The 26514-nt window shown below is 44.1% G+C and overlaps 2 protein-coding genes across 2 annotated transcripts; both read right to left on the bottom strand.

Annotated features, from left to right (window-relative positions):
- Positions 1 to 1299: 1299 nt before the first annotated feature.
- LOC120060445 (cytochrome b-c1 complex subunit 1, mitochondrial-like) lies at positions 1300 to 12630 on the bottom strand. Its single transcript, XM_039009776.1, has 12 exons — positions 12513 to 12630; positions 5077 to 5217; positions 4830 to 4916; positions 4564 to 4693; positions 4068 to 4266; positions 3824 to 3903; positions 3562 to 3677; positions 3114 to 3418; positions 2884 to 2969; positions 2684 to 2772; positions 2018 to 2093; positions 1300 to 1841 (listed from the first exon to the last, which is right to left on the bottom strand). The coding sequence occupies exons 1-12, from the start codon at positions 12573 to 12575 to the stop codon at positions 1777 to 1779; spliced, it is 1437 nt and encodes a 478-aa protein (XP_038865704.1). The 5' UTR covers positions 12576 to 12630; the 3' UTR covers positions 1300 to 1776.
- A 2682-nt stretch (positions 12631 to 15312) lies between these two features.
- On the bottom strand, positions 15313 to 26209 carry LOC120020766 (tubulin monoglycylase TTLL3-like). The gene is made up of 14 exons (XM_038964504.1): positions 26113 to 26209; positions 24539 to 24652; positions 24243 to 24346; positions 23986 to 24145; positions 23833 to 23882; positions 23613 to 23741; positions 23347 to 23461; positions 23006 to 23119; positions 22717 to 22909; positions 22460 to 22608; positions 22057 to 22300; positions 21673 to 21932; positions 16141 to 16316; positions 15313 to 16031 (listed from the first exon to the last, which is right to left on the bottom strand). The coding sequence occupies exons 1-14, from the start codon at positions 26207 to 26209 to the stop codon at positions 15420 to 15422; spliced, it is 2517 nt and encodes an 838-aa protein (XP_038820432.1). The 3' UTR covers positions 15313 to 15419.
- Positions 26210 to 26514: the final 305 nt, after the last annotated feature.

Below are 26514 nucleotides of genomic sequence, written 5' to 3'. Positions count from 1 at the left end.
AGTGTGCAGACTGTCCGCAATAAGCTGAGAGAGGCTGGACTGAGGGCTTGTAAGCCTGTTGTAAGGCAGGTCCTCACCAGACATCACCGGCAACGACGTCGCCAATGGGCACAAACCTACCGTCGCTGGACCAGACAGGACTGGCAAAAAGTGCTCTTCACTGACGAGTTGTGGTTTTGTCTCACCAGGGATGATGGTCGGATTTGCGTTTATCGTCGAAGGAATGAGAGTTACGCCGAGGTCTGTACTCTAGAGGGGGATCGATTTGGAAGTGGAGGGTCCGTCATGGTCGGGGGCGGTGTGTCACAGCATCATCGGACTGAGCTTGTTGTCATTACAGGCAATCTCCTCCATCATTACAGGCAATCTCAACGCTGTGTGTTACAGGGAAGACATCCTCCTCCCTCATGTGGTACCCTTCCTGCAGGCTCATCCTGACCCTTCAGCATGACAATGCCACCAGCCATACTGCTCGTTCTATGTGTGATTTCCTGCAAGACAGGAATGTCAGTGTTCTGCCATGGCCAGCGAAGAACTCGGATCTCAATCCCATTGAGCACGTCTGGGACCTGTTGGATCAGAGGGTCAGGGCTAAGACCATTCCCCCAGAAATGTCCGGGAACTTGCAGGTGCCTTGATAGAAGAGTGGGGTAACATCTCACAGCAAGAACTGGCAAATCAGGTGCAGTCCATGAGGAGATGCACAGCAGTACTTAATGCAGCTGGTGGCCACACCAGATAGATACTTTTGATTTTGATCCCTCCCCCTTTGTTCAGGGACACATTCCAATTATTTTAGTCACATGTCTGTGGAACTTGTTCAGTTTGTCTCTCAGTTGTTGAATCTTATGTTCATACAAATATGTACATGTTAAGTTTGCTGAAAATAAACACAGTTGAGGATTTTTTTTTTGCTGAGTTTATATTTCCTGAGCTTTCTTATATCAGTCACTTAAACCTTAGTCAAAAAATAAATAGTATTTTCTTTGCAATTCATAAATGTTATTCAATGCGTTTGTGGGATTTGGTACAAAAGGCCAATTTCAATATTGTATCAAATGTTTTATATCTTTTTTACACCAAAAGGGGTCCTAAAATTGAAAATCAAATAGCTAAATGATGCATGGTTTGACAATCTGAAAGCAATACTGTCAGCTTATAACCCCTTCCCCCCTTTTTTAAATGTAATGTTCCAAAGTGGGGCATTGGTGGCTTGTAGGCCTGGAGACAAGGATAGATCATAACATATTAAGTCTTACTAATCTAATTCTGTGTGTGGGACAATGACTCAAAAACAAAGTGTTTTACAATGTTTTATTTTAATTTGTCGGAATGAGAGCTTCTGTTATGTACAATAGGACAGAAACAAAATACTACATCAATTCATAAATACTTTTGCTCTACATTAACTGGTTGTACAGTGCCCTGATTTTACTGTATATGTATTTATCACTGAATGTCTTCAGGTGTTCCCCTCTCTTCCCCAGAACAGTACCAGGTGCATGAAAAGGCTCAGTTACATTAACAAAAATCTTCAGTATTACAATCTTTCTCAAGAGGTAATTATTGATAATTACAGGGAAACAGAACACTCAGAACTTATTCACCCCCTAAACAGTGGTTCTCTCCCTCATAACCAACTAAAACTAACATAGCAGGAATAGAGCGAGAGATGGAGGAGAGGGACCTTTGATGGAGCCGATGCAGATCTGTGCTGATGAGCTGAGGCAGTCCTCAGAGTGAAAGGAACACGCAGAGAGCAACACTATTGGGTTCTTAGAAGCGGAGCCAGTACATGGCACTGCGCATTCTGTTGTAGTCAGGCAGCTGCTCAACGGGGCCTGTGGAACAGAGAGAAAGACAGTAAGACGAGATGAGAGAAGGATTGAGGAATCAGAACATTACCAAGCTAGGTAGCCACTAGCTGGACTTTTAGACTATGTGCTATCTTTATCCTGGACAAGAGGACTAAGGTGCAAAGGCTGCTTGGAAGGAATACTGATGTGTGGTAACTTACCAACAGCAGACACAGCGGGACACTTGTCATAGATATATTTGGAGCAGACGTCACGCACCATCCTGGGCGTCACAGCCTGAGGTGAGAAATGTGGGGTGAATGCAGTAAGGGGTGGGGGGGGAAAACTCCGAGTGAGATCAGAGAGAGATACAGAAAGAGCACCCTCTAGATCAGTGGTATTCAAAGTCGGGTCTGGGGGAACTGTCTGTAATAAAGCCCTTTTATTGGGGGAAAACGTATTCTTATTGGCTGTGCCTGGCTCCCCAGTGGCTGCGCCCCTGTCCAGTCATGTGAAATCCATAGATTAGGGCCTAATTTTTTTTTCTTCAATTGATTGATTTCCTTCTATGAACTGTAACTCAGTAAAATCTTTGAAATTGTTGCATGTTGCATATATATTTTTGTTCAGAATATATGTTTTAATATAAAAATTAACAGTACAGATTATTGTATGGGACAATATACAAATGTTGAGAAAGATGATTAGAAAAATTGCATTTTACTGAATATAAGTATTTATTGGTAAAAAAATAAATGTAAGAGATGAAAATGTAATGAATTAAAGGTTAATTGTTGTTAATTGGGGGGGTTGAATACCTCTGCTCTAGGTGGTAGAGGAGGGTGTAACAGCTGTATGTGTGGTGCATGGAAGGCGGTTGTACTCACATCGATGCGGGCGTCCCACTCAGCCAGGGGGATACGGCGGCCATAGTTCAGGACGTGCCTGCCGATGTCATCACATATCGGTGTCGTTCCTACACAAGAGCAGTACGGCAGTGTTAGTGTTGAACAGGGAGAGGTATTTGTGTGTGTGTGTGTGTGTGTTTAAGTGTCTGACAGGCTACATGAGGAGATAGAGATCTTACCGTCGAGCTGTCCCACCAGGCTGGCCTTGAGGGCGTTTTTGGCTCTGGCAACATCACTCTCTGTCACTGTGGTGCACAAGTTCATCCTTCAGGGAGAGAGAAAGAAAACGAGGGAGGTCAATACTACCAAATGAAATATGTAAAATTACACAGGCTGAGGATAAGTGTTGGACTAGGAGTGTGTCCATGTTTTGGGTTTGTGAGTGTATATATTGGAAATCACAACTAACCATGCGTTCTGTGACCAGTGCATCATGTCATCGATGTGGTGTTTGTCAGTGACAAAGTAGATGCCCAGCAGACCAGTGTCGCTGTAGGATGAGTGGAAGGCCTGAAAGCTGTGGCACAGACTCTCCTCTGAGGCTAGACGAGCCAGGCGGCTGCTCAGGTGCTTTCCACCACCAAAAGTGATGTCATAGCTGCCAATGATGGAGTTGGCCACCATTAGAGGCACAATGTCTGGGCTGGCGGCACTGGCCCCCTCCACTGCGATAGCAATATGTGCAAGGGGCATATCATCATCACGCATGCGGATCTACAGAGGGCGAGAGGAGGAGACAACACAGGGTTAACCATATTAACATTCCAAATAAAAAGAAGAAAAGCTCTGATGGGATACCTGTGCCCTTGTTCAAACATCTGTCAATTCGGACACACACAAACAGGGGCGCTCCTCACCTCGCTGCCAGAGAAGCGGCAGGGGGACAGAACAGGCACGGCATCATCCTCGTACTCAAAGGAAATCCCGCTAAAGTGCTGTTTGGCCAACCCAACCAGTTCCTCATGAGTCACACCTACACAGGAAACAGGCAGTGAGCCATTACAAACAGACAACCATTACACTCAAATAAAATAAAAAAACAATCAGGGCCAGTTGGTATTGGCATGTAATACCTCTATATACAGCCTAAACATGCCAGTGTTAATGTATGGGAGATACCTCCAGCAGCTGCCAGCACCATGCGGGGGGCCTTGTAGTGGCTCCTGATGAAATCTACCAGATCCTGTCGACTCAAAGTCCTGAAGGGAAGAGACAGACCTTTACTGCTCAACTAACTGGGAGTGCTGTGAAATGTAACAGGATTCTATAACATGTGCGAGTTTCCCTGGTGTTTTGGTTTGGCCTAGCATGCTCTGACCCAATAGGATTCCCTGGTAGGCTCTGTGTGTGTGTGTGTGTGTACCTGGCGTTTTGGGACGGTCCCAGCACACTGTGTCCCAGGGGGGTACCCTGAAAAGCTGTGGCATGCAGCAGGTCCAAACAGACGTCCTGTAGACTGCCCTCCACCTCCTCCAGCTCTCTCAGCACCACACTCCTCTGCTGCTCTATGTCAGCCTCGTTCAGGGCATTGCTCTGCACTACCTCTGACAACAGCTCCACCGCTGGAGAGCGTGAGAGGGGCACTTCAGTATACATAGCAATTGACAAGGACTACTGGAGACCATGGGAATGGAAGTTCAACACAGGCATGAGAAACTAATTCACCAAAAGGAAACAGGAGCTTTATAACTATATACATTAACACTCACTCAACCTCTGTGGAACTAGAAGGGCTTATAAGAACCCAACCCATTGTACACACTATTGAATTGTCATATCACCTTATAAACAGTCTCCATGCCTTATTCCTGCCTCATTGAAGTGTCTGCTATGCTGGGTAGGTGGTCTGGTTGGCTCACCTTTTGGCAGGTCTTTGGCCAGGGTCTTCATGTAGTAGGCAGTGTGCTCCCGGGAAGTGTATGCGCTCAGGTGAGCACCCATGGACTCCACCTGCTGCTCCAGGGCCATCTGGGTGTGCTTCTTTGTCCCCTGGGGAAAAGAAACATGGGAAAAAAGGGGGGGAAAGAGAAACCATGTTGGGCCAGTCTGGTGCAGTAGTAAAGTAAGTGTGAAGTCCCTTGTGAGACGGAAGGTAGGTTGCATAGATGTCGGGGCTGTTGTGTACCTTGAAAGCCATGTGCTCCAGGAAGAACCCAGCTCCATTGTTCTTCTCAGTCTCATAGCGACTTCCACAGCCGATCCACAGCCCAACCTGAGAGACAGAGGTGGAACGTAGCTAGATACCATGACGCGCCAACAAATAGTCAGGATCATCTGAAATGTGACTAAGTGATTGTCTGCACTAGGCAATGTTTCCCAAATCCATCAAGATGACTGCTTGGATTGTATGATCAATGACAGCAGGTCCTTACAGTGCATGTGCTGTGTCCGGTCTCCTCCGATGCGATCCTCAGGCCATTGTCCAGGGCAGTGAGACGGGTCTCAGGAGCTCCCAGAAGGCTCTGGGCGTAGGTCACCGTAGCCTGACCACGCCGCAGAGACAGCAGGATGGGCTGGAGAGAGAGGGAAAGGATAGTTAGCCTACAACACTGACTGTGACAAGAGATTTTATTATTTGACCATGCTGGTCATTTATGAACATTTGAACATCTTGGCCATGTTCTGTTATAATCTCCACCCGGCACAGCCAGAAGAGGACTGGCCACCCCTCATAGCCTGGTTCCTCTCTAGGTTTCTTCCTAGGTTTTGGCCTTTCTAGGGAGTTTTTCCTAGCCACCGTGCTTCTACACCTGCATTGCTTGCTGTTTGGGGTTTTAGGCTGGGTTTCTGTACAGCACTTTGAGATATCAGCTGATGTACGAAGGGCTATATAAATAAATTTGATTTGATATTCTTCAGCAAATAAACTCAGCAAAAAAAGAAACGTCCCTTTTTCAGGAGCCTGTCTTTTAAAGATAATTCGTAAAAATCCAAATAACTTCACAGATCTTCATTGTAAAGGGCTTAAACACTGTTTCCCACGCTTGGTCAATGAACCATAAACAATTAATGAACATGCACCTGTGGAACAGCGTTAAAGACAGTAACAGCTTACAGACGGTAGGTAATTAAGGTCACAGTTATGAAAACTTAGGAAACTAAAGAGGCCTTTCTACTGACTCTGAAAAATACCAAAAGAAAGATGCCCATGGTCCCTGCTCATCTGCGTGAACGTGCCTTAGGCATGCGGCAAGGAGGCATGAGGACTGCAGATGTGGCCAGGGCAATAAATTGCAATGTCCGTACTGTGAGACAGAGCTACAGGGAGACAGGGCGGACAGCTGATCGTCCTCGCTGTGGCAGACCTCGCTGTGGCAACAACACCTGCACAGGATCGGTACATCCAAACATCCCACCTGCGGGACAGATACAGGATGGTAACTACAACTGCCCGAGTTACACTAGGAACGCACAATCCCTCCATCAGTGTGCAGACTGTCCGCAATAAGCTGAGAGAGGCTGGACTGAGGGCTTGTAAGCCTGTTGTAAGGCAGGTCATCACCAGACAACACCGGCAACAACGTCGCCAATGGGCACAAACCCACCATCGCTGGACCAGACAGGACTGGCAAAAAGTGCTCTTCACTGACGAGTAGCGGTTTTGTCTCACCAGGGGTGATAGTCGGATTTGCGTTTATCGTTGAAGGAGACAACACAGGGTGTTGAGCGTTACACCGAGGCCTGTACTCTGGAGGGGGATCGATTTGGAGGTGGAGGGTCCGTCATGGTCTGGGGCGGTGTGTCACAGCATCATCGGACTGAGCTTGTTGTCATTACAGGCAATCTCAACGCTGTGTGTTACAGGGAAGACATCCTCCTCCCTCATGTGGTACCCTTCCTGCAGGTTCATCCTGACATGACATCCAGCATGACAATGCCACCAGCCATACTGCTCGTTCTGTGTGTGTTTTCCTGCAAGACAGGAATGTCAGTGTTTTGCCATGGCCAGCGAAGAGCCCGGATCTCAATCCCATTGAGCACGTCTGGGACCTGTTGGATCAGAGGGTGAGGGCTAGGGCCATTCCCCCCAGAAATGTCCGGGAACTTGCAGGTGCCTTGGTGGAAGAGTAGGGTAACATCTCACAGCAAGAACTGGCAAATCTGGTGCAGTCCATGAGGAGGAGATGACTGCAGTACTTAATGTAGCTTGTGGCCACACCAGATACTGACTGTTACTTTAGATTTTGACCCCCCCTTTGTTCAGGGACTCATTATTCCATTTCTGTTAGTCACATGTCTGTGGAACTTGTTCAGTTTATGTCTGTTGTTGAATCTTATGTTCATACACATATTTACACATGTTAAGTTTGCTGAACATAAACGTAGTTGACAGTGAGAGGACGTTTCTTTTCCCCCCTGAGTTTAGTTGATTTTGTTGTGTTGATAGTACTGGTGTAAGGATATGTATGAAATTGCTAAAATAATCTGTAGTAATGGAATGAAGAGACAATTAGCAAAATATTATGCATTTTAGAAATGTATGATCGCCTCAATGTCATTGTTAGGAGCTAGTAACATAAGCATTTCACTGCATCCACTATATCATCTGTTAAACTGTGTATGTGGAAGCGAAAGAAAAGCACACCCGTTTAGATGAGGTGCTGGCTAGCAGAGTAAAATACTTCAAAAAGAAAAAGGAGAGCCGCACACTAGGAGCTCAGATACATTAATTTAATAACCTCATAACCAACGTTTTGACAGACAAGCTGTCTTCATCAGGGTATAATGACAAACACTGCGGGTCACTAGTTTATATACTGTCAAAGGACACACACAGGTGTCTATAATCATGGCCAGGTGTGGCCTGATATCATTGGTTTTAATTATCAGATATAAACAGAACACACAAAAAAACATGAATGGATAGCATATCATCATAGATACAATTTGGCTACATAGGTCTACAAACATCATGAGTGGTGCAGCCGTCCAAGGCACTGCGTCGCAGAGCTAGTGTCGTCACTACAGACCCGGGTTCGAACCCGGGCTGTATCACAACCGGCCATGATCGGGAGTCCCATAGGGCAGTGCACAATTGGGCCAGCATCGTCCGGGTTAGGCCGTCATTGTAAATAAGAATTTGTTCTTAACTGACTTGCCTAGTTAAATAAAAACATTTACAATTAATGGCAAATCACAATAATCACAAGAATGGTTTCAGATCAGTCTACGTTGAGACCGAAGGGAGCAAGGGTCTTTAAATTAAAGATCCAGGCAGCCTCTCGTTTTAACAATAAATTGTTGAGGTCACCTCCTCTCCTAGGGAGGGTGACGTGTTTGATGCCGACGAAATCAAGTGGTTAGCAAATGGGTAAGTTGACTTTTTGCACCGAACGGTGCTAAGAGGTTCGTACTTTTAGTTGGCGCATTGTTTTACCCACAATTTTTACCACAAGGACAAGTTATAAGATAAATAACTGCCTTAGTGGAGCATGTGATAACACCTTTGAATGGGAACTGTTTCCCTGTTTGGGGTGTTTGAAGGATCTACATTTGTAAGTGGCATTGCATTGATTGTAGCCATGCGAGAGAATTGAACATTGACTGTCCATGTAACCCACATACAAATTAGCATAGTTTGGAGCCAAAGATGATCCCATAGCAGTACCCTTCGTCTGAATAAAGAAATAATTTCAAAAACATGAAGTAGTTGTATGTGAGTACTATTTTAGCCAAGGTTATAATGCATGAACTGGAAGGTAGTTCATTGGGGTCACGATGCAGAAGAAAATGTTCCATGGCCTCAATTCCGCACTTGTGAGGAATATTTGTGTACAACAACTCAACATCAAAAGTAACTAACAAAGTATTATCAAATCAAATCTTATTAGTCAAATGCTCCGAATACAACAGTTGTAGTAGACCTTACAGTGAAATGCTTACTTACAAGCCCCTAACCAACAATGCAGTTAAAAAAATCAGAAAAAGAATAAGAAATAAAAGGAACAAGTAATTAAAGAGCAGCTGTAAAATAACAATAGCGAGATTATATACAGTGGGTACAGGTACAGAGTCAATGTGCGGGGGCACCGGTTAGTCGAGATAATATGTACATGTAGGTAGAGTTATTAAAGTGACTATACATAGATAATAACAGAGAGTAGCAGAAGCGTAGAAGAGGGTGTGGGGGGGGGGGGGGGGGGGGGCAATGCAAATAGTCTGGGTAGCCATTTGATTAGATGTTCAGCAGTCTTATGGCTTGGTGGTAGAAGCTGTTTAGAAGCCTCTTGGACCTAGACTTGGCGCTCCGGTACCACTTGCCGTGCGGTAGCAGAGAGAACAGTCTATGACTAGGGTGGCTGGAGTCTTTGACCATTTTTAGGGCCTTCCTCTGACACCGCCTGGTATAGAGGTCCTGGATGGGAGGAAGTTTGGCCACAGTGATGTACTTGGACACTGTGCCAACAAACCTCCAAACGAGCTTCAATGCCATTCAACACTCATTCCAAGGCCTCCAACTGCTTTTAAATGCAAGTAAAACTAATTGCATGCACTTCAACCGATTGCTGCCCGCACCCTCCCGCCCGACTAGCATCACTACTCTGGACGGTTCTGACTTAAAATATGTGGACAACTACAAATACCTAGGTGTCTGGTTAGACTGTAAACTCTCCATCCAGACTCACATTATGCATCTCCAATCCAAATTTAAATCTAGAATCGGGTTCCAAATTTCACAACAAAGTCTCCTTCACTCATGCTGCCAAACATACCCTCGTAAAACTGACCATCCTACCGATCCTCGACTTCGGTGATGTCACCTATAAAATAGCCTCCAACACTCTACTCAGCAAACTGGATGCAGTCTATCACAGTGCCATCCGTTTTGTCACCAAAGCCCCATACACTACCCACCATTGCGTCCTGTACGCTCTCGTTGGTTGGCCCTCGCTTCATACTCGTCGCCAAACCCACTGGCTACAGGTTATCTACAAGTCTCTGCTAGGTAAAGCCCTGCCTTATCTCAGCTCACTGGTCACCATTGCAGCACCCACTCATAGCACGCGCTTCAGCAGGTATATCTCACTGGTCACCCCCAAAGCCAATTCCTCCTTTGGTCGTCTTTCCTTCCAGTTCTCTGCTGCCAAAGACTGGAACGAACTGCAAAAGTCTCGGAAGCTGGAAACACGTATCTCCCTCACTAGCTTTAAGCACCAGCTGTCAGAGCAGCTCACAGATCACTGCACCTGTACATAGCCGATCTATAATTTAGCCCAAACAACTACCTCTTCCCCTACTGTATTTATTTATTTTGCTCCTTTGCACCCCATTATTTCTATTTTGCACATTCTTCCACTGCAAATCTACAATTAAAGTGTTTTACTTGCTTTATTGTATTTACCTCGCCACCATGGCCTTTTTTTGCCTTTACCTCCCATCTCACCTCATTTGCTCACATTGTATATAGACTTATTTTTCTACTGTATTATTTATGTTTTGTTTATTCCATGTGTTACTCTGTGTTGTTGTATGTGTCGAATTGCTATGCTTTATCTTGGCCAGGTCGCAGTTGCAAATTAGAACTTGTTCTCAACTAGCCTACCTGGTGAAATAAATAAAATAAATTATATCCAGCTTAAGCCAGGCCCATCTCCAGCTACACTTGATCCCTGAATCCACTTGTTTAACAAGCAACGCCTCATTTTAATTTAATTCTCTCATTCTGAAAACGAACCACATACTGTAGAGGGAAAACATTAGTTAACATTTAGTGGTTAGTTCGTTAGCTAGTTAACATTTCACACAGATTGCAGTAAGCAACTAACGCGTTATAATTTGCGGAACGGTGCTGTGTCGAAAAACTCCCCCCTGCCAGAATTCTCCCACCGTTCTAATTTCCTTAAATTTTGTGGCTAGAGTCAAATACTTTCTGTGGCACACAGAGTCAAATAATTTCTATAGAACAATCTTCACGTCAGGATAGGAAACCGAAATTAATAATTAATGTATTCGTGTAGATTTATGTATAGACTAATACAAATCAGTATCAGGTTTAGGTACGGGCGACATGGGCAGCATCTTTCCCGGGGCGCTTTTGCAGGGGGGGTGTTTGAATGTTAAATGAACCCATAACAGGGGGGTTCGCACAGGGCGCCATATTGAAATAAATAGCCAAAACGAAAACTGCAGACAGAAATGCTTTCTGCTACTAAGATCAGTGAAATGTAGGCTAAACTTACAACGGAGTGAAGAGCAGAAATCTCAACCTTCAACCAAGTCGCAGCAATGAAGAACGCGAATATGGGGAGAATTCTGACAGGGGGGAGATTTGGAGTCGTATAATAGCGAATTGGTTAGGTTACTAATGTTTGCTCATCTGGTGTTGTAACGTTAGCTAGCTAATGTTAGCTGTCTGACTATTAGCAAGCTAATCTTCACACCATAAACTAAATTATTTGATCAGATAAGTTGGCTAATGTTGCTCAGCATTTCTCTGGCTAGCTACGGAGAATTCGATCCAGCTAGCAAGACAGTTAATGCTAATAACGTTACTTGTTCAACCACACTTTCTCCCTCACCTCAAACTTTCCGAATGCCGCTAGTTTTTCGTTAACAGCTCATGAAGTACGCTTCATCACCTTCTCACCCCCGTCTCCGTGGTCAGGATTCTCACCTAACGTTACCTCCTCGTTATCATTCGGGGACGCGCTGCTGTAACTGGCAAGTTGCCTTTCCAGAGCGCGCACTGAGGCTGTAACTAGTAAATTGGTTGTCTCTTCTCTCTTCAGTCGCGTGCTGCACTGCATTCTGTTTTGTAAACGATTGGCTGAGCCTTGGACACAGCAGCCAGCATTGCTCCAAAAGCGTATCACTCGTTTGTTTACAGCCAGTAGTGATCCAAACTCCCCGCCTCCCTCCCAAACTTTTTCATCGGATCTACACGAATCACGTAGGATTCAAAAATGGCGAATTTCGCCGAAAGGTGACTAGTTTGCATCCCTGCACTGGGAGAGGTTCAGGGAGAGGATCAAGAGATTCAATAATAGAGATCATACTGCTGATGTCCTTTACAAAACGGTGTATGTGACCAATAAACTTTGATTTGATGTCATCGTGGCCAAGAAAAGGAGAGAAAGTGGTAGTGGGGTGATCTGCTGACTGTTGATCCCACACAACAACAGTGGCAGCCACCAATTCACTCATACCACCAGTCAACCTTAGCTAGCTAATAAGTTGGAGGTAAGGAGGGGCTATTTTTATCTTTACTGAGGGTCCATCAACAACACTTCACCAGCTAGCCAAGCAGCCCAACAACTCAAAGGAAACACACTTTCAAGTTAACTGAGGTCACACAATTAATGACTAACTATGTAGCGAGTTCAATTTAACATAGCTACGCATCCAGTTGGACAAGACAGAGGTAGGTAGTTCTAGCTAGGTAACTGGTTAACGTTAGGGCAAATAGGACAACGCGGAAGTATGGTCAAAATAACCTTGTCAGTTTTTAAAAAGCGAATAAGGCAACGCAGATATAGGTTGACTAAAGTGTTAAACCTGGATGTCAAAATGCCCACTCATGTCACCGTTTTTACAGTGAGACATTGAACCTTTGCTGAGAGTGAGTTGACCTTGCGCTAACTCCAAGCTAATGCTAACCGCCTAGCCATCCCTGTGCTCTGGTTACATAACGTTACCAATGTTAGCTACATACCAATAAGATAGCTAGCACTACTAGCTAACGAGCTACAGAGGCCTACTTTTCGGTAAAAGTTGCCGACGTGAAGGAAATGGAGATCCCAACCAACAACGAAATTATTCTTACATCCTTACAGACCCCTTAAATACCAATATATTCCTGAATACTTACGCTACGGGATTTGGCGAGGGCTTGACCCACAGCGCTCCCGACTCGGCACAGGGACGCTGCCATCTTTTCCTGTCGAATACAGAAAACTCAGCTGCGCGCACGTTCCCCAATGTGGACGCCCAAGACGTGCATAAAAATGTGACGTCAGCGCATGCCGCCCTTCACCCATGCAGCAGTACCAACAAGTTCAGCCTGGTCTCATAGACTAGACGCAATATAGTAAAACCAGGACACTCAAATTAGTATGGTGTGTTATGTTTGGTATATTACATAAGACAGATGGTTACTTAAGGCAAGTATGAAAGTAGGGTGTTTGGTCGGGGTACAAAAACGAACGTCTAGCAAGCCAAAGGTTGCCAGTCATCAAGGACAACTTTAGCATTTTAGCTACTTTGCAACAACTTAGCATTAGCTAACCCTAACCCTTTACCTAACCTTAACCCTTTAACCTAACTCCTAACCTGAAAAGAGGAGCGACCCAGGGATGTGTGTGCTTTGGGGACCTTTAACAGAATGTGACTGGCAGAATGCGTGTTGTATATGGAGAATGAGGGCTGCAGTAGATATCTCAGATAGGGGGGAGTGAGGCCAAAGAGAGTTTTATAAATAAGCATCAACCAGTGGGTCTTGCAACGGGTATACAGAGATGACCAATTTACAGCGGAGTATAGAGTGCAGTGATGTGTCCTATAAGGAGCATTGGTGGCAAATCTGATGGCCGAATGGTAAAGAACATCTAGCCGCTTGAGAGCACCCTTACCTGCCGAGCTATAAATTATGTCTCCGTAATCTAGCATGGGTAGGATGGTTATCTGAATCAGGGTTAGTTTGGCAGCTGGGGTGAAAGAGGAGCGATTACGATAGAGGAAACCAAGTCTAGATTTAGCTTTCATATGTGCTAAGAGAAGGACAGTGCACCGTCTAGCCATACTCACAAGTACTTGTATGAGATGACTACCTCAAGCTCTAAACCCTCAGAGGTAGTAATCACACCTGTGGGGAGAGCGGCATTCTTCTTACCAAACCACATGCCCTTTGTTTGGAGGTGTTCAGAACAAGGTTAAGGGTAGAGAAAGCTTGTTGGACACTAAGAAAGCTTTGTTGTAGAGCATTAACACAACATCCAGGGAGGGGCCAGCTGAGTATAAAAGACTATCATCTGCATATAAATGGTTGAGAGAGCTTCCTCTCAGAGAGCTTCCTCTCTGTAAATTGAGAAGAGCGTGGGGCTTAGGATCGAGCCTTGGGGTACTCCTTTGGTGACAGGCAGTGGCTAAGACAGCAGATTTTCTGACTTTATACACTGCACTCTTTGAGAGAGGTAGTTAGCAAACCAGGCCAAAGACCCCTCAGAGACACTAATACTCCTTAGCCGGCTCACAAGAATGGAATGGTCTACATATCAATAGCTTTGGCAAAGTCAATAAAAATAGCATCACCACATTGCTTAGAATCAAGGGCAATGATGACATCATTGAGGACCTTTAAGGTTTCAGTGACATCCATAATCTGAGCGGAAACCAGATTGCATAATATAGACATCAAGAAAGCCAGTCAGTCGACTATTGACAAATTTTTCCAACATATGCCTATAACAGTCAGGCTCAGCTCGATCTCCCCCTTTAAATAAAGGATGAATTGTGGCTGCCTTCCAAGCAATGGGAACCTCCCCAGAGAGGAGAGACAGGCTTGGCGATGATAGGGGCAGCAACCTTAAAGAAGAAAGGGTCTAAACCATCTGTCCCAGATGTTTTTTTGGGGTCAAGTTTAAGGAGCTCCTTTAGCACCTCGGACTCAGTGACTGCCTGCAGGGATAAACTTTGTAGCAGGGCAGGGGAAAAAGAGGGAGAAGCATCGGGGATAGTCGCATGAGAAGGGGTGGGAGATGAGGAAATGTTGGACGGGTAAGGAGGCATGGATAGGTCAAATAGGAATCCTGACTTAATGAAGTGGTGATTAAAGAGCTCAGCCATGTGCTTCTTGTCAGTAACAACCACATCATCAACATTAAGGGACATGGGCAGCTGTGAGGTTTTATTCTCCAGGTCTTTAACCATTTCCCAGAACTTCTTGGGGTTAGACCCACAGAGAGAGAACTGCTCCTTAAAGTAACTAACTCTGGCCTTCCGGATAGCCTGAGTGCACTTATTTCTCATTTGCCTGAACGAGAGCCAGTCAACCTGAGTATGCGTGTGCCGAGCCTTTCATCAAATGCAATTCTTGAGGTGGAGTAACTCTACAAGATCACGGTCGAACCAGGGGCTGAACCTGTTTTTAATTCTCATTTTCTTTATGGGTGCGTGTTTGTTAACAATATCACTGAAAATATAAAAAAATAGACGGGCCAAGCGTCTTCAACAGAGGGGATCAAGCTGATTCTATACCATTTTACAGAGGCCAGTTCATGAAGGAAGGCTTGCTCATTAAAGTTTTTTTTAAAGCGTCTATGACAAATCAGGACAGGTCGTTTAAATGAGCAGCCATTACGAACACAGGCTGTAAAACAGTGATCACTAAGGTCATTACAGAAAACACCAGACTGATACCTATCAGGATTATTTGTGAGGATAACATCGAGGAGTAGCCTTTTCTGGGTGTTTGGAGTCATACCTTGTGGAATTGGTAATAATCTGAGAAATATTATGCATACAATATGATAACATCTCAGATTTCCGTACAGAATAATACAAAATGCTCTGAGACCAGGTTGCCAAGTTGAACAAAAAGACTACAGTACACAGTTATCTAAATAAATCAGTATAAAGGGAAAAACATACCAAGACCTAAAATCTAAGTGGATACAATACTGACTTTATTATGATGAGGTAGGCCTACAATGGCTGAGTGCAAAAAGACAGCTTTCAAAATCAGGCAGCAGTCAGTGAATGGTTCAATAACCGATCCATGTCACGAGCTCTTGTGAGTTCCTCTCCCTACACATGTGGTCCTGATCACCCTACGGTGGAGGTTCTGTTGCCTGAAAAACTTCTGGAACCTGAACTCAGCGTGGGGGACCAGAGGAGTGGGCACAAGCAGGGCACTGGGCTGCCTGTCTGGGTCTTGAAGGCTGATGACCTCCAGGGGAAGGACAGGGCCTTTGTAAATATCAGGGGTAGCAAAGGGGCGTGCTCGCCCTGACCAGGGCACAATAACCTGGGGTCTCCGCCAGCAGTCCATGGAGCGGGACTGGGCCCTGGGGGGCAGCTGGAGGGAGTCAACCAGGCCCAGACGCTGCAGCCTCCAGGACTCCCCGGCCAGGGGCCTCTCAGTAGAAAATGGGGTCTGGACTCTGAAGCCAGAGAAGGTAAGGTGTCGTAGACCCTGCTTAGAGGGGGCAGGCTTGGGTTTCTCTGCCACAGCCTCGTACTCCTTGCTTTGAGGAGGGCGTCTGGGCGCTGGTTGGTTGGTACGACACTTAGAGGGTTTGGAGACTTTTTGAGGAGGAGGGCGGGGCCGTCTGATCTGGGAGCCCTCAACAAGCAGGTTGACCCCTACATACTGAGGCACCTCCACTGCTACCTATAGACAGAGACAGAGAGAAAGAGAGATGACATCTGTACAACCTCTTATTCAGGGGTACATTAAACTTCCCTTTCCTAACTAAAAGGCATACACAAACACACCTCACCTGTTTGTATATAAGCTGAAAGCCCCCAGTGTGTGCCCCTCGGTCCAACCGACGGTCCAGGACCACCCGTAGAGTGTCCTCCTGCACGGCTGCACACAGGCGTGTTGTCACTGCTGTAGAGGGGGCCATGGTAGGGCTGGCATTGATCTCTATCAGCCATGGCCTCAGGTCACGACCTTTGGAACAGAAGATGTCCCACCATATTAGTATCTACTTATTTATCCTGCTACTGGTCACTATTACTCCTGTTTACATGTACAGTGCCTTGTATTGCTTCACATTTTATTGTTACAAAGCAGGATTAAAATTGATTTGTCATTTTTTTTGTCAACAACAAAATACTTAAATGTCAAAGTGGAAGAAAAATCAGTTTTTGTAAAAATATATATTTTTAATGAATAACTAAATATTTTCAAGCAGATTAACTCAGCCACACAAGAACATTCACTGTCTTCTTTGTAAGCAACTCCTGTGTAGATTTGTGCTTTAAGTTATTGTCCTGCTGAAAGATGAATTCATCTCCCAGTGTCTGGTGGAAAGCAGACTGAACCAGGTTTTCCTCTAGTATTTTGCCAGTGCTCATCCCCATCCCATTAATTTTTTATTCTGAAAAATTCCCCAATCCTTAACGATTACAAGCATAACCATAACATGATGCAGCCACCACTATGCTTGAAAATATGGAGACTGGTACTCAGTAATGTGTTGTATTGGACTTGCCCCAAAGATAACACTTTGCATTGCCACATTTGTTGCAGTATTACTTTAGTGCCTTGTTGCAATGTTTTAGAATATTTGTTATTCTGTACAGGCTTCCTTCTTTTCACTCTGTCAATTAGTTTAGTAATGTGGAGTAACTACAATGTTGTTGATCCAACTCTGTTTTAAAGTCACCATTGGCCTCATGGTGAAATCCCTGAGCGGTCCTTCCTCTCCGGCAACTGAGTTAGGAAAGACGCTTGTATCTTTGTAGTGACTGGGTGTACTGATACACCATCCAAAGTGGAATTAAAAACTTCTCTATGCTCAAAAGGGATATTTTTTTTTACCCATCTACCAATAGGTGTTCTTCTTTGCGAGGCATTGGAAAACCTCTCTGGTCTTTGTGGTTGAATCTGTGTTTGAGATTCACTGCTTGACTGAGGGACCTTACAGATAATTGTATGTGTGGGGTACAGAGATGAGGTAGTCATTCAAAAATCAATGTTAAACACCATTATTGCACACAGAGTGAGTACATGCAACTTATGTGACTTGTTAAGCAAATTTGTACTGAACTTATTTAGGCTTGCCATAACAAAGAGGCTGAATATTTATCACTCAAGACATTTCAGCTTTTCATTTTTAATTAATACATACATATCTACCTCAAATACTCCAGTATCCCTGTAAATTGTAAATGTGGTATTGGCACTGACCCTGTATATAGCTTCCTCTCTTATTTATGTTTTCTTTACCTTTAGAAACTATTCGCACCCATTGACATTTTCCACATTTTATTGTGTTACAGCCTGAATTTAAAATGGATTAAATAGTGATTTTTTTGTCACTGGCCTACACAATACCCCATAATGCCAAATTGGAATGATTTTTTTCAATTTTTTTACAAATTCATTCAAATTGAAAAGCTGAAATAACTTCAGCCAATAAGTATTCAACCCCTTTGTTTGCGTTTTAGTTTGTTTTTCCAATGCCCCGCAAAGAAGGGCACCTATTGTTAGATGGGTAAAAAACAAAAACCAGACGTTGAATATCCCTTTGAGCATGCTGAAGTTATTAATTACACACTTTGGATGGTGTATCAACACAACCCAGTCACTACAAACATACAGGCGTCCTTCCTAACTCAGTTGCCGGAGAGGAAGGAAACCGTTCAGGGATTTCACCATGAGGCCAATGGTCACTTTAAAACAGTTACAGAGTTTAATGACTGTGATAGGAGAAAACTGAGAATGGATCAACAACATTGTCAATTAGGTTACTATTGTGGAGTAACTACAGAGTGAAGAGAAACATGCATCCTGTTTGCAACAAGACACTAAAGTAACACTGCATAAAACATTGGCAAAGCAATTCACGTTTTGTCCTGAATTCAAAGTGGTACAGTGCATTCGGAAAGTATTCAGACTCCTTGTCTTTTTCCACATTTTGTTACGTTACGGGATTATTCAAAAATTGTTAAACATTTTTTTTTTTTACTCATCGATCTACACACAATACCCCATAATGACAAAGGGAACAGGTTTTTTGACATTTTTGCTGTTTCCATTGATCATCCTTGAGATGTTTCTACAAATTGATTGGAGTCCATCTGTGGTAAATTCAATTGAATGGACATTATTTGGAAAGGCACACACCTGTCTATATAAGGTCCGACAGTTGGCAGTGCATGTCAGAGCAAAATCAAGTCATTGTCTGTAGAGCTTTGAGACAGGATTGTGTCGATGCACATATCTGGGGAAGCACTCCACCAGTCAGGCCTTTATGGTGGTGTTGCCAGACGGAAGCCACTCTTCAGTAAAAAGCAAATGACAGCCTGCTTGGAGCTGGCCAGCAGGCACCTAAAGGACTCTGACCATGAGAAACAAGATTCTCTGGTCTGATGAAACCAAGATTAAACTCTTTGGCATGAATGTCAAGTGTCACGTCTGGAGTAAACCTGGCACCATCCCATCGGTGAAGCATGGTGGTGGCAGCATTATGCTGTGGGGATGTTTTTCAGCGGCAGCGACTGGGAGACAAGTCACAATTGAGAGAAAGATGAACGGAGCAAAGTACAGAGAGATCCTTGATGAAAACCTGTACCAGAGCGCTCAGGACCTCAGACTGGGAACAACGCAGGAGTGGCTTCGGGAAAAGTCTCTGAATGTCCTTGAGTGGCCCAGCCAGAGCCCGGACTTGAACCCAATCGAAAATCTCCGGAGAGATCTGAAAATAGCTGTGCAGCAACACTCCCCATCCAACCTGACAGAGCTTGAGAGGATCTGCCAAGAAGAATGGAATACTCCCCAAATACAGGTTTGTCAAGCTTGTAGTGTCATACCCAAGAAAATTTTAGGCTGTATTCGCTGACAAAGGCGCTTCAACTAAGTACTGAGTAAGAGGTCTGAATGCTTACAGTTGAAGTCGGAAGTTTACAAACACTTAGGTTGGAGTCATTAAAACTCATTTTTGACCACTCCACAAATGTCCTGTTAACAAACTATAGTTTTGGCAATTCGGTTAGGACATCTACTTTGTGCATGACACAAGTAAAATTTCCAAAAATTGTTTACGATTATTTCACTTATAATCCACTGTATCACAATTCCAGTGGGTCAGAAGTGTACATACACTTAGCTGACTGTGCCTTTAAACAGCTTGGAAAATTCCAGAAAATTATGTCATGACTTTAAAAGCTTCTGATAGACTAATTGACATCATTTGAGTCGTTTTGGAGGTGTACCTGTGGATGTATTTCAAGGTCTACCTTCAAACTCTGTGCCTCTTTGCTTGAAGGTACCATGTTCATCTGTACAAACAATAGTACGCAAGTATAAACACCATGGGACCATGCAGCCGTCATACCGCTCAGGAAGGAGACGTGTTCTGTCTCCTAGAGATGAACGTACTTTGGTGCGAAAAGTGCAAATCAATCCCAGAACAACAGCAAAGGACCCTGTGAAGATGCTGGAGGAAACCGGTACAAAAGTATCTATATCCACAGTAAAACGAGTCCTATATCGACATAACCTGAAAGGCCGCTCAGGAAGGAAGAAGTCACTGCTCCAACACCGCCATAAAAAAGCCAGACTACGGTTTGAAACTGCACATGGGGACAAAGATCGTACTTTTTGGGGAAATGTCCTCTGGTCTGATGAGATATCAGTCAGGAAGTTAAAGCTTGGTCGCAAATGGGTCTTCCAAATGGACAATGACCCCAAGCATACTTCCAAAGTTGTGGGAAAATGGCTTAAGGACAACAATGTCAAGGTATTGGAGTGGCCAACACAAAGCCCTGACCTCAATCCTATAGAAAATGTCTGGGCAGAACTGAAAAATTGTGTGCGAGCAAGTAGGCCTACAAACCTGACTCAGTTACACCAGCTCTGTCAGAAGGAATGGGCCAAAATTCACCCAACTTATTGTGGGAAGCTTGTGGAAAGCTACCCGAAACGTTTGACCCAAGTTCAACAATTTAAAGGCAATGCTACCAAATATTAATTGAGTGTATGTATACTTCTAACCCACTGGGAATGTGATGAAAAAAATAAAAGCTGAAATAAATCACTCTCTACTATTATTCTGACATTTCACATTCTTAAAAGAAAGTGGTGATCCTAACTGACCTAAAACAGGGAATTTTGAATAGGATTAAATGTCAGGAATTGTGAAAAACTGAGTTTAAATGTATTTGGCTCAGGTGTATGTAAACTTCCAACTTCAACTCTATGTAAATGTGATATTTCAGTTTTTATTTTAAATAAATTAGCAAACATTTCTAAAAACCCGTTTTTGCTTTGTCATTATGGGGTATTGTGTGAAGTTTGATGAGGGGGAAAAAACTATTTCATCCATTTTAGAGGCTGTAATGTAACAAAATGTGGAAAAAGTAAAGGGGTCTGAATACTTTCAGAATGCACCGTATGTTTGAGGCAAATCCAATACAACACATTACTGAGTACCACTCTCCATATTTTCAAGCATAGTGGTGGCTGCATCATGTTATGGGTATGCTTGTAATCGTTAAGGACTGAGGTATTTTTCATGATAAAAAAGAAACGGAATGGAGATAAAGCACAGGCAAAATCCTAGTGGAAAACCAGGTTCAGTCTGCTTTCCACCAGACACTGGGAAATTAATTCACCTTTCAGCAGGACAATTATCTAAAACACAAGGCCAAATCTACACTGGAGTTGCTTACCGAGAAGACAGTGAATGTTCCTGAGTGACCAAGTTACAGTTTTGACTTAAATCTACGACAAGACCTGGAAATGGTTGTTTAATAATGATCAACAACCAATTTGCCAGAAGAGCTTGAAGAATTCTTAAAAGAATAATGGGGAAATATTGCACAATGTGTGGAGACTTACCCAGAGAGACTCACAGCTGTAATCACAGCCAAAAAATAAAGTATTCGACTCAGGGGTGTGAATACTTATGTAAATTAGATATTTTTGTATTTCATTTTCAATAAATTTGCTAACATTTTGAAAAACATGTTTTCACTGCCATTATGGGGTATTATGAGTAGATGGGTGAGATTTAAATTTTTTTTTTAATCCATTTTGAATTCAGGCTGTAACACAACAAAATGTGGAATAAGTCAATGGGTATGAATACTTTCTGAAGGCACCGTATATATGTATATTTTTGTATTTTTATTTTGTATTTTTTTTAAAATTAGTTATACTATTTTGATATTCATTGATTAGTGCACTGTTGGGTAGAGCTTGCAAGTTAAGCATTTCACTGTACTTGTGCATGTGACAATAAAACTTGAACTTCGCTGCCAATAACAACAAATATTGATGCCACTGACATCATTCACACCTAGCATGAAGTCGGCTCCGTAGAGTTCAAAGCTCCCTCGGCGTGACTCCACCAGGTCTTGGGCAGTCTGCAGGGCGTGGACCACAGCCTTCTTCATCCCTGGGACCACCACAGACCCCCACTCTGCTGCTCGGCCCTGTCCAGACAGGAAGGCCCGGAACTGGTCACATGACCACATGTTGTCCTCAGGCACCTCTGGGTGACGCTGCTGGGAGGGCTGAAAGTGCTTCTGTATGGAGTTGTTACACAGGTGGACAGAACTGGAAGAAGGGGGATATAGAGGGGAACAGGAGAGATGAGACCATAGGAAATTAGCAACAAGGTGAAATGTGGAATCAACATGGTAAAATGCCAATAACAACAGGGTAAAAATGTCCCCCTTACCTGTCCAGTGTCTCAACTGAGTAGGGCTGGGTGGAGAAGCGTAGGTAGCACTTCTTATAAAACCAGACAGTGAGAGGGTTCCAGTCAGTCACCAGGAACCACTGGCGGAGGTCAAACTTGGTGCCGTGGACCAGCAGGGGGCGCTCCAGGTACTTCTGCACCACCCACTTACTATCCTTGATCAGGGCTGGGTCACTGTCCACCAGCCTCAGGATGTCATCCAGCCGCTTGGCACACATGATGCCTGCACAGGTGGAGGGACATGGAAGGGACACAAAAACAAAGTTACTGTAGGCCTACACTATAAGCAGCATTAAATCAATATCATAGGTAAATACAGCATGAGGATACAGTTAAATAAAGTACTACTACACTTGTCTCTTCTTCCCCACTTGGAACTCACCTCTGCCCCGGGACTTGGCCCCAGGTTTGACTATCCAGATGTTGTGGATGCCGTCTGTGTCTAGCTGTGGATTGACATCACGAAGCTTCCGCAACATAGCCTGACAGCTGTTCACATAGTGAAAACTCTCCTCTATCTCTACACCATCACTGAGAGGGAGAGAGAGAGTAAGAAGTGCCACTGAGATACACTGACAAAGAGATGCGTGTACTGACATGACAGAGACACATAATGATCCTACTATATGGAGTACTCACTGGACAACCAGGTAGTAATTGTGGATGAACTCCAGCCACTCTTGTTCTGTTAGGGATGGTGGTGTTTCCAAGGCAATGTCTATGTCATTGTGTTCCAAGCTGTCCAGGAAGTCCTGGCAAACTTTTAGTGCACTGTCAATCATTCTGGAGGCCACCAATGACATGGCTCGACGCTTGCATGCTTTTTTCTGACCTAAGGGATTGGACAAGACAATGAAGCCTGTAGCTCCGTTTGACCTAAATTGGGGGGATTGAGGGGGTATGCCTCTTTTTGTGAGGAATACCTTACTTTGACATGATTGGTCAGTTGATCCAGCTGTACCACCTCCCTCTCCTCGCTCACCCCGAATCCTCTCCACAACACACTGTATAAGGCTGGTGCATGCTGTCCTCCTGTAGTCCTCTATAGAGAGAGACAGAGAGACAGAGAGGGAGAAATAGAGCAAGTCAGATAGAGGTTGCCACAGGAAGGTTGCCCCCCCACGCCTAAAAGTATGGAAAATGAAAGGGAAGGAGAGGCAGTACTGTAAATCCCCCTAAGACTATAGAAGTGAGGCATTTTGATAGAGAGGGGGGGAAATAGGCAGATCAGAACGCAGGGTGTGGAAAGAGACCGGTGAGGATTCTGACCGATAAAGGCATGTTTCTCATCTTCTGCCCCCAGCCTATAGCAGCGTGGAAAGAAGGAGTCAAGGTCTGCAGCATCAAACCAACGCAGGTTCCTCAGGTTCACACACAACCCAACCTGAGACAGAGAGAGAAATGGAGAGAGAGAGAGAGAGATGGAGAGAAGACAGGCATAGCCTACATAGGTGTGGTGAGTATAAAAATTATCAAAGACTGAAAAGGTAAAGAGTTTGTTCATTTCAGGGTCTCCCATGTGAAAGCCATCAAACCTTGGTGGTGAAGGTGCCTGCTTTGGCATAGTGATTGGTCATCTGTTCCTTTCGCAATGAGCGGTTGTCCACTGTCTCTCTACGCGTCGTCCAATAGAAATATGACGTTTCGTTCCTCACCATGCGAGACTGTAAGATAGATGGGCAGGGGAAAGACATAAAAAATGTGCCCCCCCCCCCACACACACACACACACACACACACACTTCCGTTCTATTACCATTAGGTCATACATGTCATCTGGGTCTTCCTCTCTGTCGTCTGGGCTGTCTAAGCAGGGCATAGAGGGAGATTACAATCTAGGATTTAGGCTAATGGTCAATGATAGTTAGAATCAATTACTACAAGATTTGCAGTGGCCTTCCTGTCTCACCATCGTCATCATCAATGTCATCAGCATCATTCCCATCATCTCCACGGCACCGGCTCCAGTGCTGGTTTGGACGCGGCAGGCGGCGCTCTACCCAACCCCTCGCCTTCAGGGCAGCCCGAACCACAGGGTATGGACCCTGTATGGAGAACACCATACGCATCTGAGAGAAAAAGACACACAGAGAGAGATATATAAATAGTATCTACATGACCTTAAGTATCACATATATAGCGGGTTGTCTTATTCTAGATTCTTACCTTTACAGCTTTGTCGACCAGTACTTTTGCTGTCCGCAGTCTCTCTGGGTTGATGATGGGCAGGTTGAGCAAGCTGCGCCTCACTCTTCCCTCACCTGGTGGCGCTGATATACACACATACAACTCAGATACAGCAGCGGTAATAACCACTTTATAAGCTACGCATTCAAGTCAAACTGTATTCTCATCTACTGTTAGTTGATGGTACTGTTATAAGTGGTACCTAAGACAAGTCCATGTTTAGTATGACTGGTTAGTCAGTGTTAAGTGTCTGAAGGTTTTGTGTGTAGGCTGACATGGTATTTGCTGTAGGCCCTTCTCTGTGGTGAGGTTCAGGAACATTTGAGTGTGTTGCTGGCACAGGGCTTTGCTCTGCTGGTCTTTACTGGGGTCTCTCTCTCCTAGAGGTTCTGAATATGAGGAGCGAAAACACAACTCCATCCATCTACATGGGGTTTGGTTGGTGTTCTAGCAAAGGTGAGCAATGTTCTGTATTCAGTCACACCAATACACGTTGCTGTGACAATGACGTTGAACAGTTAGCAGAATCTACTAACAAGTAAGTAACATGACATGCTAGACGCTCTTTAAGGGAAAAACATAAGAACATCATTACATCCCCATGTAGGCCTAATGTGCACAGCAGATAAATATGCCATGAAGTTCACAAACCCTTGGGGGTGTAATTGAAGCCTATACCTTGACCTCTTCAGCCCAGCATCGAAAGAGCAAACACACTGCATTTTAATACCTGGCCTCTGTATTCAAACATTTGACAATCTGACATTTTAGAGTGGGACCTTATGACTTATTCAACACTCTTCATACATACACTACCGTTCAAAAATTTGGGGTCACTTAAAAATGTTATTGTTTTTGAAAGATTTTTACATATCTACATAGGCGTACAGAGGCCCATTATCAGCAACCATCACTCCTGTGTTCCAATGGCATGTTGTGTTAGCTAATCCAAGTTTATAATTTTAAAAGGCTAATTGATCATTAGAAAACCCTTTTGCAATTATGTTAGCACAGCTGAAAACGGTTGTTCTGGTTAAATAAGCAATAAAACTGGCCTATTCCATGGCTATGAAGGCTATTCCATGCTAGAAATTGCCAAGAAACTGAAGAGCTCGTACAACGCTGTGTACTACTCGCTTCACAGAACAGCGCAAACTGACTCTAACCAGAATAGAAAGAGGAGTGGGAGGCCCCGGTGCACAACTGAGCAAGAGGACAAGTACATTAGAGTGTCTAGTTTGAGAAACAGACGCCTCACAAGTCCTCAACTGGCAGCTTCATTAAATAGTACCCGCAAAACACCAGTCTCAACATCAACAGTAAAGAGGTGATTCCGGGATGCAAGGCAGAGTTGCAAAGAAAAAGCCATTTTGAGCCTGTAATCGAACCTACAAATGCTGATGCTCCAGACACGCAACCAGTCTAAAGAAGGCCAGTTGTATTGCTTCTTTAATCAGAAAAACAGTTTTCAGCTGTGCTAACATAATTGCAAAAGGGTTTTCTAATGATCAATTAGCCTTTTAAAATTATAAACTTGGATTAGCTAACACAACGTGCCATTGGAACACATGAGTGATGGTTGCTGATAATGGGGTTCTGTACGCCTATATAGATATTCCATTTATTTTTTTTAATCTGCTGTTTCCAGCTACAATGGTCATTTACAACATTACAATGTCTACACTGTATTTCTGATCAATGTTATGTTAATGGACACATTTGCTTGTCTTTAAAAAACAAGGATATTTCTAAGTGACCCCAAACTTTTGAACGGTAGTGTACATACATACTGTATATACATTTGTTCCTCGTCTTTGGCAGACAGATGATTACAGCTGGCTTCCCTCACCACTGTCAATGCACGGTGTTGGGCTTCCATCAGCTCCCCGATCTCCCTCCTCCCTCTGCCCCGGCTGGACACACTTTGGGGGCTTGGGGGCCTCCATAGAGACACTGGCCTTCACTGGCCAAGGGACCCCTGATCTCTACTCCCTATATCATGTCTCTAGCTGTGCTCTTCTTTAAGTTGTTGCTGTTTGGCTTGATCAGTTTGCCATAGTAACTGTAAAAATAATTCACAAGTTATTGTGAGGTTTCAATTAAGGATAACTATAATATCCAATGCATGAATACAAGCACATGTCATATCTGTGCAAAGGTTTACATTCACTGTTTATCTAATGCTAGACAGTTTATTGTAGCATGCACTGTGTGTGTCCTGTTAGTGCTGTGGGTTGTTATTAGATGCAGT

Source organism: Salvelinus namaycush, chromosome 2 (genome assembly GCF_016432855.1).
Source record: "Salvelinus namaycush isolate Seneca chromosome 2, SaNama_1.0, whole genome shotgun sequence".
Lineage (NCBI taxonomy): Eukaryota > Metazoa > Chordata > Actinopteri > Salmoniformes > Salmonidae > Salvelinus > Salvelinus namaycush.
Note: the sequence above shows the minus strand (reverse complement) of the source record. Positions and strands in the feature narration are given on the sequence as shown.

Coding starts and splice junctions, on each gene's coding strand:
- LOC120020766 (XM_038964504.1), bottom strand. CDS start 26,209: ATGGAGGCCCCCAAGCCCCCAAAGTGTGTCCAGCCGGGGCAGAGGGAG. Junction 24,347..24,538: donor GGGCCTACAGCAAATACCAT/GTCAGCCTACAC, acceptor TGTGTATATCAG/CGCCACCAGGTGAGGGAAGA. Junction 22,609..22,716: donor AATTACTACCTGGTTGTCCA/GTGAGTACTCCA, acceptor TCTCCCTCTCAG/TGATGGTGTAGAGATAGAGG.
- LOC120060445 (XM_039009776.1), bottom strand. CDS start 12,575: ATGGCAGCGTCCCTGTGCCGAGTCGGGAGCGCTGTGGGTCAAGCCCTC. Junction 4,267..4,563: donor GGCCAAAGACCTGCCAAAAG/GTGAGCCAACCA, acceptor CACGCTCTCCAG/CGGTGGAGCTGTTGTCAGAG. Junction 3,678..3,823: donor GGTGCTGGCAGCTGCTGGAG/GTATCTCCCATA, acceptor TTTCCTGTGTAG/GTGTGACTCATGAGGAACTG.